This window comes from Sinocyclocheilus grahami, unplaced genomic scaffold (genome assembly GCF_001515645.1).
Source record: "Sinocyclocheilus grahami isolate Dianchi unplaced genomic scaffold, SAMN03320097.WGS_v1.1 scaffold1177.1, whole genome shotgun sequence".
Classification (NCBI taxonomy): Eukaryota; Metazoa; Chordata; class Actinopteri; order Cypriniformes; family Cyprinidae; genus Sinocyclocheilus; species Sinocyclocheilus grahami.
In genome coordinates this window covers 29,010-44,462 of record NW_015506356.1, presented here as the reverse complement: position 1 = coordinate 44,462, position 15,453 = coordinate 29,010, and the positions used below count along the sequence as shown (strand labels likewise).

At 34.7% G+C, this 15,453-nt stretch overlaps 2 protein-coding genes across 2 annotated transcripts in view; one reads left to right on the top strand and one right to left on the bottom strand.

Moving 5' to 3' along the window:
- LOC107567646 (leukemia inhibitory factor receptor-like) overlaps positions 1 to 2,109 on the bottom strand; it is a 15,511-nt gene extending 13,402 nt beyond the window's left edge. The window contains exons 1-3 of the mRNA XM_016253356.1: positions 2,016 to 2,109; positions 1,520 to 1,910; positions 168 to 431 (exon numbers count right to left, since the gene is read on the bottom strand). Coding sequence (XP_016108842.1) covers positions 168 to 431; positions 1,520 to 1,829 — 574 coding nt within the window. The 5' untranslated portion in view covers positions 1,830 to 1,910; positions 2,016 to 2,109. The remainder of the gene's footprint in view (positions 1 to 167; positions 432 to 1,519; positions 1,911 to 2,015) is intronic.
- Positions 2,110 to 5,391: 3,282 nt separating this feature from the next.
- Positions 5,392 to 15,453, top strand: part of LOC107567645 (leukemia inhibitory factor receptor-like) — a 24,552-nt gene continuing 14,490 nt past the window's right edge. Inside the window, exons 1-3 of the mRNA XM_016253355.1 lie at positions 5,392 to 5,554; positions 14,351 to 14,468; positions 14,949 to 15,164. Coding sequence (XP_016108841.1) covers positions 14,402 to 14,468; positions 14,949 to 15,164 — 283 coding nt within the window. The 5' untranslated portion in view covers positions 5,392 to 5,554; positions 14,351 to 14,401. The remainder of the gene's footprint in view (positions 5,555 to 14,350; positions 14,469 to 14,948; positions 15,165 to 15,453) is intronic.

Sequence of the window (15,453 nt, the reverse complement as noted above, 5' to 3'; positions counted from 1 at the left end):
TATATATATATATATATATATATATATATATATATATATACAAAAATAAAAATAACTAATGAATAAAAAACTTCAAAACTAGCATCTTCATCATAATACTGTAAGAAATATTTAGCCTATATGGGCGCATTTGAATTGTGTTGGACAATGGGACTCTTAATACTCACAGGTGACAAAGTTATATACTACATCACTGTTCCTATCGCAGTAGAAGTTGACACCGAATGAATTTGTGGCTTTGATGTTTTCCACTCGAATGGCTTTGACCCGTGGGCTTATGTTGATGACTTTATAGGGAGTGTTGCTGAAGAACATAGAGGTGATGTGTGTCTCTGTGGGATAAATGCAGCAGAACATCATCGTGGATCCCTCCTGAAGCACCTGGTCATCTGGAAACATCCTGATTTGATTGTGGGCTAAGTTCATCTCCCCTACAAGAAAATGAGTAAATATGAATAAATATCCAACCACTCCATACATTTAAACAATGGTGTTTGAATGTGCAGAAATCATCAACACCGTGCTACTGTCATGTGGTTGGTTGTCAGGGTGTTTTTATGCGATTGCTAACATGTTTTTAAGCATGTTTTCTATGCTGTAGCTATGGTTTGGTGGTCGTTTACTGGCCCAAGCTGGTGTTGTTTAGCTGCTGAGGCTGGTGGGCCAACATGCTCTCAGAATTGCACTTTCATCAGTGACAGTTGGGTGAAAAGAGGAAGGTCTTAAGTCGCTGGGGGATATTTGTAGCAATAGCCAAAAACACATTGTATGGGTCAAAATTATAGATTTTTCTTTCATGCCAAAAATCATTAGGATATTAAGATCATGTTCCATGAAGATATTTTGTACATTTCCTACCGTAAATATATCAAAACTTGATTTTTGATTAGTAATATGCATTGCTAAGCACTTCATTTGGACAACTTTAAAGGTGATTTTTTTTCTCAATATTTAGATTTTTTTGCACCCTCAGATTCCAGATTTTCAAATAGTTGTATCTCGGCCAAATATTGACCTAACAAATCATACATCAATGGAAAGCTTATTTATTCAGCTTTCAGATGATGTATAAATCTCAATTTTGAAAAATCAACTCTTAAGACTGGTTTTGTGGTCCATGGTCACATATGATATATCACATTATATAACACACACACACACATACATACATGTACATACACATACATACATACATACATACATACATACACGTATCAGCGTATTAGAATGATTTCTGAAGGATCATGTCACACTGAAGACAAATTCAGCTTTGCATCACAGGAATAATTACATTTCAAATATATTCAAATAGAAAATAAGTATTTCAAATTGTAATAATATTTCACATTACTCTTTTTACTGTATTTTTTAATCAAATAAATGCAGCCTTGGTGAGTATAAGAGACTTTATTAAAAACATTTAAAAAGCATAATGTTTCCAAACTTTTAAACCCCACTATTTTTATGAAGATCTTCGTTCTTGATCACGTGCTTTTGCAATGAACTTTAAATATCCTACCATAGATGGTTTTCCATGAACTCCAAGAGCTGGATGGTGAAGCCTCAGAGATGAGTCTTATTCTAACAGAGTGATCGACACAGTTCAGCGGGAGCTGTGAAGTCCAAACCAGTGTGTGAACTGCTTCCAGTGATCCTCTGCTTATGTTCATCTGTGGACAAGACTGTAAACAGTTAGTGCAAAATTCAGAAATCAGGCGATAACGTGATAGGAGCTGAGGAATTATGTGTTTTGCGTACGCTGTCGACAATATCCATGTTTGTTGTGCGTCCAACTTGTATTTCATAGGTTTGATTTCTCCGTTCTTCATTCTGATTCATCATCCACTCCATCTCCAGTCTCCACATGTCCAAAGCCTGAAGATTAATAATGTCTGGCACACTGACAGTATCTGTGGTGAAATGATTTAAGAGAGATGCAATTCAGAAAAATAATACTCTAAAGTGTGACCAATGAATTTGAGTTGAGGCTAAACCTATCCTGATTTATATCTGACCTGAAGAAGAATTCCAGCCTATAGCATTTTCAAACAGGATGAAAACTGTAAGCATCTTTGTCCAATGGAGATTCATTTTGGTGGATGTAAACTCTCTCAGCATCTGCTCTGAGCTTCTGTCAAAGTGTAGGAGGTGTTCTATGAACCTTTAAAGTGCTCCTCCTACTGCTGCCTTCCGTTTGAGGTTAAAGAAGTAATGCCTCCAGACTTAGATTTATTGCCTGTGAGTCATGAAGCGAAAGTTGATGTATGTGCTTCGGTGTTATTTTTAATTATGCTTACAGAAAGGTACGATGATGATAAACCATATATGGCAAGGCCATGTTGTTTAATAATCATGAAGTTTAAAGGTGACATATCATGAAAATCTGACTTTTCCAGGTTTTAAGTGCTATAATCAGGTTCCCGGTGCATCTACCAACCAAGGAAACGTGAAAAAGATTAACCCAGTAATCTTGTTTTGGGAAGCCTTTTTCTGCAAGCGTCTGAGAAAACGAGCGCGTCTGATTTCGCTCCCTTGGTGACGTGGCAAAGGGATCTCATTATAATATTACCGCCCCTTAATCTGTAAGTTTCCACCCACGGCGCCATTATTGTGTTTTCGCAAGCGACAACGGTGTACCAGTTCTGATGCCATGACGAAAGTTTGAGCAAAACATGCTAACTGTTCTGTCTTTGGCTGCACAGACGAGCACAGAACACTATTTAGAGTCCCAGCCTCAGAGGAGACAAGAAAGCAGTGGATTTATTGATTTAATTTCTCTCAACATGGGGACAGGAGAGCTGCCAATCAATAAACTGGAGAAAAAAAGTAACTTGCGTTACTTATTTGAAAAAGTAACTCAGATATTAAAAGTAGAAAAAGATACTCTTGTAAATTAAAAAGTAATGCGTTACTTTACTAGTTACTTGAAAAAAGTAATCTGATTACGTACCCCCAACACTGGCTGCCACACGGATCTAAAATAAACATGAGATTTATTTCCCAGCTGTTTACCTTCACAGACATAACCCACTGTTTTTTGTAACTCGTGTGTTTTTAACGTAAACTTGTGTTTGAAAGAGAACTTAGTTTAGTGCTCGCATGCTGTGACAGCCGCTTTCTGTCCGCGTGCTTCAGATGTGTGCTCTCAGAAAATAGTATATCTGAAGTTTAAACTCATATGGTTTAAAACGCATGATTTCAGTGCGATAAACATGATAATCAGAACCAAAACAGATGTTTTTTAGCAGGTCTGAGCTGTAATAGCACAGCTCTATTCTAGAAAAGGGGGCGGGGAGCAGCAGCTCATTTGCATTTAAAGAGACAACCTCCTGAAAAACCTCCACTCAAAATAGGTATTTTCAAAATGATATAATAAATGATCTGTGGAGTATTTTGAGCTGAAACTTCACAGACACATTCTGGGGACACCAGATACTTATATTACATATTGTAAAAAGGGGCATAATATGTCTCCTTTAAGAAAACTATGCATCCTTTATATAGGCTAAGCACAGACTTCCATCTACAGGCCATTGATGGAAATGCTTCAAATGCTTTTAAAAGCAAATGTTTTGACAGCAATCCTTTAAAAACATTCTCTGATGCCATAAAATAATCTTATTAGTCAATATAATCAAATCATAATCAGTTAATCAAAACATAATCAATGAATACACTCTTCAGTCAAAACAGCTCTTTAGATCGAAATCAATCTCCAAATTCTCAGAATGTTTATCTCAAGATTTTACTTTAATGTTTAATATTTATATTAAATATAATGTTTACATTATTAATCATTTAATTAAATTAATATTTCATATTTAGGATTTAGATTCTTTTCATTTAGTGTTCATGCGGGTATTTTCAAAATATTTATCAAATTATACACATCTAATTTATTTGTCTGTTTTTTTTTTTACATTTTAATTATTATTGCTTTTTTCTGAATTTAAAATAAATTAAATTCGAGATGAAAGAAGAAAAAAAAACTTTGCTAAATCCCTGCCTCTCTCATACATTCAACTCATAGTCAATAGCACACTATAAAAAAGCATTCATATTATACTTCGTGCACGATGTATAGGATTTTAAGGCTTTGACATTGCTGGAATTACAGATAGTATCCAAATAACATTTCAAGTCTTTACAAAAAAACAATATATAGAGGTTTAACAGACAAAAATGTGCATTTATGTATAAAAAACATAGCTAAGAAAATCAATAGATTTATTAGAAAATACTTGTCTTTTAGATTCTTGTTACCAAATAAGACCTCCTTAAACCACCAAAACACCAAAGAAAAATGGTCTAAGATAGAAGCATACAAAATTTCTTCCAAAAGGAAGCTGCATGGACACACTCCCAAAAAAGATGCCGGTCAGACTCATCTTCCACAAAAGGAGCAGAGAGGATCCATCTCAGGAAACATATTTTAAGATAAAGCCTGACAGGGTCAAATCGGTGTAGCAACTTAAAAGATATCTCTTTAGTGATTCGATATTTGTTAGGTAAGGACCACACTTTCTTCCAAGGAATATCTTCAAAAGAATTACTCCAATAAGATATTACAGAGTAATTATATCTTTCCGAAAGAGTTGCCTAATCTTTGCATTCCTGAGAGAGGGACTGGACAAAAAGATTTTCCCAAAAAAAAAAAAAAAAATTTTTTTTTAACTTTTCCCTATTAGCTACTGTTTCACAGGGATGTGTCCAAGAGATAGAAGAGGGTGAAGAAGCAGCTGAATTTGGGTGTTTGTTTGGTGTTGGCTCAGTGGTTCTTCACCCACGTCACCAAGCCGCCCACGCTCCCACCCTGGCCCGTCCCCTCCCCAATCCCCCCTCCGTCCAGCAGCCCTGTTGAATAAATCCCTAGAATAAGACACGGGTGCAACTGCATCACTACTAAAAAGCGGGCCACGTGGGCGTGGCTTAGCGGACAGAAAGTCGCTTCTGATTGGTCAGGTATAAATAGGGCTTAATATAATTCTCCAGTTTTACCTCTTCACTGTGTATTTTCAATTCAGTGGCTATTAAAGTTTCCCAGTATCATTATTCATGTATAAATTACATACATGAAGAATCACGCTGATAACCTTGTCACGTGGTACCTGTTACTTTTCTCAGCGCTGGTCGAGCTGAACTAATCACAGTTGCTTGTGATTAGCGGGAGCGGCGTTGTGTTTCATAATTACACGAGGATTACCTAGGCGAATTTCCATTTACGTGTCGAGTGGGATTAATAGATTTAAACGATTATATTCGCTAGCATAAAGGTCTTTAATAAGACCAAAACACGCTGAGATTTGAACGCGGAGGATGCGGCCTTGAGCCGACAAGCGCCCCCTGGAGGAAGGCGAGGGTTTGTCGCATAATGAACGGTTAGTAGGACGATAAGATCTAGTTCGGGACTCGGGAGCGATTCTGGGAATCCGGTTCGGTTCCCTCAGTTTTAGACACCCGTCTGGAACAAGAAGGCCATGTGCTGCTAATAAACCAAACATTTACTGGATATAATCGGGTCACTTCGAAGACATAAGACTACTAAAACATCAAGGTAACAGTTTGGGAGCATGTTTGTTTTTTAACGCCAGAAAGTCTCCTGTTTGTCTGTATCGACTCGTGATGTTCGTGTTTGTGTTTTATGAATATATCGAAAATCTTTTATCTTATCTTATATTATAAGATTAGTTAACTTGGAGTAATTGTGGTAATACTGGACAACGCCATGGCGTTTGAGACATTTGAATGTTACTGTTTCTTACTTTTCTAATCAAATGAGGTGAATTAAAGGAAATTCATCCGTTTAAATGTGCTGTTTTTTTATTCTTCGTGCGTATATCTGTAACTCTAATATATGTGTAACGTTAGCTGTACATATTTGTATACGTTCCGTTGTTGTTGTTGTTGTTGTTGTTGTTGTTGTTGTTGTTGTTGTTGTTGTTGTTGTTGTTGTTGTTGTTGTTGTTGTTGTTGTTGTTGTTGTTGTTGTTGTTGTTGTTGTTGTTGTTGTTGTTGTTGTTGTTGTTGTTGTTGTTGTTGTTGTTGTTGTTGTTGTTGTTGTTGTTGTTGTTGTTGTTGTTGTTGTTGTTGTTGTTGTTGTTGTTGTTGTTGTTGTTGTTGTTGTTGTTGTTGTTGTTGTTGTTGTTGTTGTTGTTGTTGTTGTTGTTGTTGTTGTTGTTGTTGTTGTTGTTGTTGTTGTTGTTGTTGTTGTTGTTCCGTTTACTTGTATTTCTTGAAAGTGGAAAGCGAATGGTGACTGAAACTGTCATTTATGCCGAACATCTCGGTGTCTTACATTTTTGGAGAGACATGCTAAATGATGACAGGATTTCATTTTCTGGTGGACTGTCCCTGTAGTAATATGATGTCTGAGATCTGTTGAGTCTCTGCTTCACAAAGAATTGAGTGGGTTTTTTTAGCACATAAGGTGACCCTCAGAATTTTGGTCATCCTTAGTGTTGTTATAGTATTATTTATATACTATTATTACTATTAGTATTAGTGTTTATAAATATTTAGAATTAGCATTTGTTTTTAGATGTTCAGTTTTTATTTTAGTTTTAGTAATTTTGTTATGCACATTTGTCATTTTTATTATTATTTTTAAGTATTCCTATTTAGCTTCATTTTTATTTCAGTTTTTGTTTTAATAATTTTAGTGCTTTAATAAATTAACCCTACTTTATTTCAGTGAAAAATATTTTTTAACCATAATTTGTAATGTAATTTTATTAAAGCTTTTTTCTAATATTTATATTTTGTTATATTTCAGATGTATTTCAGTTAATAAAAACATTTTTTAATAGTTTTGATTAACAATAACAATACTGGTCAGTGGCAAGATGTTTTTTTTTTCATGTTTAAGTGTCTTATTATGAATCAGTGAGACTCATTCAGTTGTGTAGGTTTGTGCGATATAGGAGGAAGGAAGCCATTACAGCGCGCTGTTCTGGACAGATTGTCATTGTTCTCAGCATGTGTAAATGTGCTGGGTGGGAAAGAAAGGCATTTGTGTCTGTTCATAGCTCAGAAAAAAATGCAGTAAGCCTATATAACCAAGTATATTTTGATTTAGCTTTAATTTTTATCATTTCAGTCTTTATTATAATTTTAATAATTTAGTTTTGTACTTTAGTTATTTTTATTTGGTATTGTTTAATTTTTAAATATTATGTAGCCTATATTTAATTAATTTTTATTTTAGTTTTATGTATTTCCAGTTAGTAAAATTCATCTTAAACTAATTTCTGTTTCTAGCTTTCTAGTTTTGTACTTTAGTTATTTTTATTTGGTATTGTTTAATTTTTAAATATTATGTAGCCTATATTTAATTAATTTTTATTTTAGTTTTATGTATTTCCAGTTAGTAAAATTAATCTTAAACTAATTTCATTTCTAGCTTTCGTTGAGTTTCATTTTGTTTTTCATCCAATATTCAAGTTTAATTTTATTTCAGCTTTATTGTAATTAACAGAATTGTTGATGTAGATGGTTGAATAATATTTTTATTATGACCATTTAATTTGCTGCTTCGATTCACCTTGAGTTCTTCACTGTTTTTGCTTTTTTGTAAAGTTATTGTTCCCATATGAGCTGCAACTTCACCCGGTGCCTGTTCATAATCCATTTAGCTTATTTTTGTCTAAAAAAATACCTTGACTGGTGTGGATTGCTGATTCTGTTAGATTGGTAGTCAGCGGTCCTTGCTAAAACCTGATATGTATTAAACTTTGGTGTGTAACTAGTTTCCTCAAACGTGCTGTATTGAAACCAGTAAGTAACTTCCTAGAAACCACATAGAAATTCGCTAACAGCCATTCAGAAGACCTTAGACCTTGAATGCGCAAATACAGTGCTCAAAGCCCTGCCAACCACAATGTCTAGCATTTTTGCAAAAGTGTAAAAACAAAAAAAATCTAGTTATTTAGTTTCTGTTTTCATGTGTTTTTCTTTTTACGGCCTTGAATCAGAAGTAGGAGCTGCAGCTTTGTGCTAATTTAATCTTTTTTTATAGGAATGTTATGTATTCTATATTTGTGCCCTTGTGAATTCATCTTTGGAATGTCCTGCACTGATAAGATGCTCATGATGCGAACCAACATCGTCCCACGTATTCTCTACCTCAGTCCTCTGTGTTATTTTTAGGGATGCACGATATTATCGGACCAATATCGAAATCGGCTGATAATGGCTTTAAATGTAAATATCGGCATCGGCCCGATATGTAAAATTATGCCGATATGTCTTGCCGATGAGAGGAATACATTAACTCACATGTGCTCAGGGTGTGCTAGCGATTAGATCACGTCAATACTGCATTTAGATCACGTCAGCATTGTGGCTCATTCTTGAAGCAAAAGTTTTCCTAAATGGTGATTGCATTCACTGCTTTGGATCGCTGCATTTAAACTGAGAATGCACGTACGGAATGAAGCGTTCGGTGTATGATAGAGTAAACAGTAACAGCACGTGCAGCGGCAGCCTACCCCGGGTCCTAATGCCCACTCAGTAAGAAGTTTTAATTCCGTAGGGGGCGCTGTTGGCCAACTTCTAATAAAATGAAAGCAAAATACACAAATAATATTTAGACTGTTTCTGATTAAATAAAGCAGTAATTGATGCCATAAATTCATGAGTATGTTTTGATTTAAAGGCCATTTGATTTATGAAGCTATAGCTTACATGAACAAAAAGAATCACAAACATGACACTTAAGTTAAATAATTGTATATATACCTACTGATTTATTCATTAATGTGTAATATGTTATATAGGTTTAAACAAATTATGAGCTCTAAAATATTTTCATAATTTTTACAACTCTTTTGCTTTAGACCATTTACAAATGTTATCATAAAATAAAATGTTAAGGTTACCACTGCATCTTTCTGAAAAAAATTGCAGTGATTAAAAGTTTATTTATAGTTATTTTCAAATATTCAATGTACTGTCATTATAAAATAACTTTATTATTGTTTATTTAATCCTAACAAATAAGTTCCTGTTAAAAACTAACCAAAATTAAAAATAATTATATATCGGTATCGGCTATCGGCCAAAATGAGCTGAAAATTATCGGCATATCGGATATCGGCAAAAATCCAATATCGTGCATCCCTTGTTATTTTGATTGATCAGATAACTGGCATGCTACCACCTGAAAACATATCTACACAAAAAAGGGCTTGTTTGATCAGATTTTCACTCCTAAAATTAAATTAGATTCGTACTTATTTGTATAGCACGTTTCACAATACATATTTAAAACCGCTTCACAGATAATTAATGTTTCTACATACCCAAATCACAGATTCTACCTGACCCAAAAAGTTTAGGCATTCATCTAAAAATCTCTAGGACCAGAGGAATATTAATAGGTAGCCAATGTAGAGATGAAAAAATTGAGGTGACATGATCATATTTTCTTGACCATATTTTCATTCTGCATTTTGGACTAACTGTAGCTTGTGTATTGAGAAAGCAGGATAGCCATCATCTAGTAGTGCATTACTATAATCCAGTCTAAAGGTCATGAATGCATGAACTAGCTTCTCTGCATCAGAAACCGGTAACGTTCCGTAGCTTGAGGTTACTAAGATGGAAGAAGGCTGTTTTGTAACATGTAAATTCATGATTTTCAAAAATCAAGTTGTTGAATGATAAACACTCCAGTCTTTGACTGTAGAGGAAGAAGTAACAGTACATATTTCTAGTTGCAGATTGTATTCTAAGAGCTTCTGTGTACAGGTTTTTGGTCCAATAAGTAATATCTCTGTCTTATCCAAATTTAATTGAAAACAATTGTCACCTAATCATTTATATCTTTAACACGTTCAGTTAACTGAAATAATTCAGAAATTTAATCTGGTCTTAATTAAATAGCCTATACAACTAAATATCCTCTGCATAACAATGCTAACTAATACCATTTTTACTAATAATATTTTCAAGGGGATGCAATGAATGTATATTGAAAATAGAAGAGGGCCTAAGACAGATCCTTGTAGTACTCCATACTTTACTGGCGTTAACTTAACATAATTCTCTGTTTAAACAAAATTGTGACATTAGACGGGACAGGATATAAATCACCCAGTGCTTCCCACAGGTTTGAAATATAGTTGCAGTGGTAGTCGGGTGGAAAAATCCTCTATACCCATGGCACAAAAATGGTACACATGTGACAAATTACAAATAATGTGTGATTTTTAACTTTTTATTTATTGAAATTAATTTTAATTACATAGGCTACTATTACATTTAATTACATACTCATATCATGCATTGTACATTACAGCATTTAAATGGTAAGAGTTCTCCTTGCTTTGTCATATAGTTTCTCTCTCAGTGAACGGGACACAGATTTTACTGATACTAGTAAAATCTATATATTGAATAATGTCAAATAATGTTCTTTCCTGTGGGGAAGCATCCCAGCCAGAAATTACAGTAGTTTACTATGAGTTAAATGGAAATGAAATAAAATACAATTTATTGTGTAACCACAATATCAATAATCCACCCCCCAAAAAAGGAAAAAACTTAACGTGTGACTTAATTAAAAACAAACCCGAAATACACTGGGACTCTTATTTTGAAATGTCTATACTATTGCGGGCTGATCCTTCAGATGAGAAATTAAAATATGCATTCTTACAACAGTCTAAAACATATTATATAAAGGTCATAAAGTAAACATTGTCATAATTCATCAACTCATAAGCTTGCTTGTTCATAAGCAATCGCTTGGCATAAATGTGCGCTATTCATTGATTGAGAATCACTTTGAAGCAGTCTGAAACCGTTCTCGCGCGCACAGAACGAGCAGATACGAAACGTGTAGGCGGAGGGGAGATTTTCCACTAGTTAATCTATCGCGGATGGTTTCATTATTTCGGGCGGATAAAAATAAAAGCAAAAATGTTTCTCCAAATATACTTGGGTGGCCGTTAATATACCTGTGCGGCCCGGCCTGCCCAACTAAAGCCTATGTGTGGGAAACACTGTCATCTTAATGCCTGTCCCGGAATACCAGTTACATTTTGCAGTTGATCTAAGAGCATGTCATGGTAGAAATCTCAGTTAGGTGTTTTTGTCTTGATTTATGGTTGAAAAAACAGGTGAGGACTGGAAATTCCGGTTTTTCAGGGAATAATAGGAGACCAGGTGTAGCGGTAAGGTGCAGTAAGAGATTTGTAAGAAGTACTGTTGATAATTGTGTGATATTAACGGTTTATAAATCAACACCTAAAAGACCATTTTGTAGGGACATTTACGCTCATGACCGGGAGGAGAGAAAGTGAACAAGTGGGAGAATTGTGTAAAGGCTGTAGAAAAAGAGACATTACTAGAGATGCACCGATTGCAATTTTCTTGGCCGATTCCGATTTCCGATTTTTTGGAAGTGTGACCTGCCGATACCGATTTTTGTCGATTCTGATTTTCTTTCTAAGAACTATAATTGACAGTGTATACAAACAAAAATCTATGCAAATTTCAATGCACAAATTATTTACATAATAAAAGAAATTATTAAACATTACAATTCCCCCAATCTGGACTAAGTTTACAGATTTTCTGTCACTTAACTCCCAAAATAAAGTGCTCTGTGACTGGAAAGAGGAAGAAATAGTTAACTTAAAATGAGTTGCTGTATGTAACTATTTTTATTTATTTTTTGTATTGCCACTATGTTTATAAATGGTAATTTTTTCCCCCTAACCTTATTAAATGTGTCATCTTTCACATCAAATTATTACTTTGTTTCAATTAATTCAGTTAGAATAATAAGAAACTGTAGAGTTGTTACCATTCAAATGAAATTAGCATTAACAAACTCTATCTTTCCACTGCTGAGGAAACGGAAGCTGTCTCTGAAGTGGCATTAGATGCATTTACACAGACAGTTTGATGAAGCTGAGGTGCCATAAATGCATTTACACTGCAAAATTTCAAATGCATACATTTTATAAGATTAATGTTTTACATATTTTTTTAAACATACAAATAAATGTTGAAAAAATGCAGTGATACTTTTAAATACGACTAAACCACCAGTAGGTGGCGACAAATGTCTGTTTTAATGAGTGAGTCATTTATTAATTCTTTCAAGCGATTCATTCAAACGGCTGATTCATTCAGAAACGAGGCAAGTGACTGTCCTTATGAATGGGCCAATCATTGAGTCACTCGATTAGTTAAAAAACGTGAATTCATTCAGTAACGAAACACTGCTGTGTGTTGCTCGGAGACACACAACAGTTCTGCTGTGGCTTTGATCGGAAATATTTTCGTCATGCGAAATTGAGCAAAAACAGTCAATATTTTGTCTAAAATCTTAAGTCACTTAATTTTAACTTCTTGTTTATTGAAATACTATTGTATAAAAAAATCAATCAGTGTCACACTGCAATCGTGTTGATATTGATATTCGGGGAAACATGGCCGTATAATGTTGCTAACCTAAATCAAATTTTGTAAATATCTTTTTTTTTTTTTCTACCGCAGTATGCATCTATAAATTTCTGTGAGTTACTTTGTGTGTGCTGTCTCTCTCACACACTCGCTCAGGCTGTGCAAGCCTCATCTGGCACACATAAATACATTATCAGTCGCCGTTTACACTGAATGCAATTAAAATTAGAATCATTCTCACGCGAAACGACATGTTTACACGCGACTGTGAGTGTGCGCATGGCTGTGATGTCATTGCCGGCGCCGCTGGCAATAAAAGGATCAGCTCGGAATCGGCAAGACGTGGTGAGACTGACCGGCCGGTCACCAATCCAGGCCGGTCATGCGAAAAATCGTCCAATTCCGATCACTGGCCGGTCAAAAAGGTTTACTGGGAAAAAAGGTTTACGATCAGGCAAGCAAGTCTTTGCGTGTCAGATCAACCAAATTGCAGAAACTTCCCCAGTTCAAATGATTGATTTAAATTTTTTTTTTTTTAATTTTCTCGGAAGAAAGACAAACATAAATAGTGATAAAATTCTAAATATTAAATGTCTCTAATGTAAATGTAATCTACTGTTTTGTAGAAGGGGTTCAAAATGACAATCTCACTTGAGATTGAAGATAAAAATGACTTTAGAAGGATGGCTGCATCACAGAGATTTTATACAGAGATTGGTAGGCCTTTTAGTAAAATATGTTGACTTAATCTTTGTTGCATATATGCCAATAGTGACAGTTCAAAAATTGATTTAAGGTCAACTTAATATCCTTTTAGATTTTAACAAACTTTTTTTTTTTTGGTATCCTTATTTTTAAGGCCTTACTACTACTTCTGGGCCCTGAACGTTTGAGTTGCATTGCTGTCACTTAGGGTCAGAAAGCTCTCGGATTTCATCAAAAATATCTTAACTTGTGTTCTGAAGATGAACGAAGCTTTTACGGGTTTGGAACGACATGAGGGAGATTAATTAATGACAGAATTTTCATATTTGGGTGAACTAACCCTTTAAGGTAAATCTAGAGGATAAGGAAAAAATATTTAAATTTAAGACTAAAAATAATATGAATGTTCAGATGGATTATGGTAGAGAATTTGGAAGGGAAAATGTGTTAATGGTCCTAAAAACAGGCTTTGTTATCTTTATGCAGTAATTTTCTATTTAAAGGGGTCATATGATGCTGCTAAAAAGAACATTATTTTGTGTATTTGGTGTAATGAAATGTGTTTATGCGGTTTAAAGTAAAAAAACCACATTATTTTCCACATACTGTACATTATTGTTTCTCCTCTATGCCCCGCCTTTTTGAAACGCGTGGCAGCGGCAACAATACTACAGTGAGACTAAAAGTTACGCCTTCTTTCTTTGCGTGAACATTTGGGCGGCGTTATGCAAATCTTCCCACATAGTGAGGTAGATATATGGGGGCATGTTCGAACGAGCCGTTTTAGGAGGGTGTGGCTGACTCTTAACTTTTATAAAGAATATCTCTTTGGATTTGAGACTTTAGTCGTTGCAACTTTACAGATCTTCTTTATGCACCAAGAGCTTGTAACACTCCAAAGAGAAAGGAAAAAATGAAATCGCATCATATGACCCCTTTAAATTTCTTTGGGTTTTGGAGTGAAATTGGACCACAACATATTTTTGTGAGATTTATGCTAAACGTTTGTGCCATTTTAAAAATGTTTAGTGATGAAAAGAAACTGAGAAAAAATAAGTTTCATCGGTATTTGCAAATTCAGTATCACAATTGCAAGGTATTATTGATTTTTGTTTCCAGATTATATTTAACTCTCCTGATGAGATATTTTTTTACAAATATAAGAATTGACATACATCTGATTTCCATCTTTAATTTCCATCTTTTTAATAGTTTTTGTGTTTTGTTGTAGGTCTAGGAGTTGTATTTGACTCTTTCTGTAAGCGGTTCTGGATCGGTCAGTATGGAGGGCTGGGTGACTCTGGCTCTGTTGCTGAGCCTCGGGGTCAAACGCTCCCTCACACAGAACGGTGAGTGTCATCAAGTTTGATCAAGACGTTTTTGAGAATTCTCACTCCAGGTTTAACTTGGATTATGTGACATTAATGAAACGTGTCGTAACTCTGGTTTAATTTAGTGGTAGTCATCCACAATTAAATGTAAATTAATACACTTTATTCCATTCAAAAGTGTGGGGTCGGTGAGTTTTTTTTTTAAAATCAAAAATACAGCAATAGCAGTAATATTATGAAATATTACAATTAACTGTTTTATAATAACTAATAATAGTAAGAACTGTAGTGCATGCACTGAAAGGAGCTATTCATCAAACTCTCTTCAAACTTCTTGTTAGTTCCTCTGAAACCTTGCACCATCTGACCACCAGCCATCATAATTGATAGAATTTTGCACACTGTACGGCTTACTTAATTCATTACAAGTATATGCCAGGATTTAACAAATTAAATGAATCCTTTGGTCATGTCTCCTCTCTCTTTGTAATGTTACAGGTCTGGGTGAACCTCCTGTACCTCGTGGTTTAACCTTAAATCCTGATTTACCTGCACAGACTCTTACTTTGAGATGGCAGAGTGACTCGTCGCTTTTTGACCTGGAGATTTTCCACACCGAGCTCATGAATGTGGTGCTGAATGTAAGCGCTCTTACATCTCTGCCTTTGTCTTTTCAGCTGTTAATCTGTGTTGTGTTGAAATATGCATTTGGATGTGTGTCATAAAGCACTGAACACTGGGAATCATTTCAGGATCATCCTATTACAAAACGGTCCCACCTTCAATTCAATAACAAGAGATTAAATGCAAATACTCTGAAACCAGTTTCTCCACTCAGTGTTTTTCTGTCTCATATGACTTAAACTGTGACTTAAAGAGCTCAGACATACATGTTATGATAGCAGTAACACCCATATCTAATTTGTTTTGGAATTTTTTGGTCAATTTTAGTTTTTCCATTCTGCAAATTCTCCTTTTCATATTGGGATGATTTATTATTGCA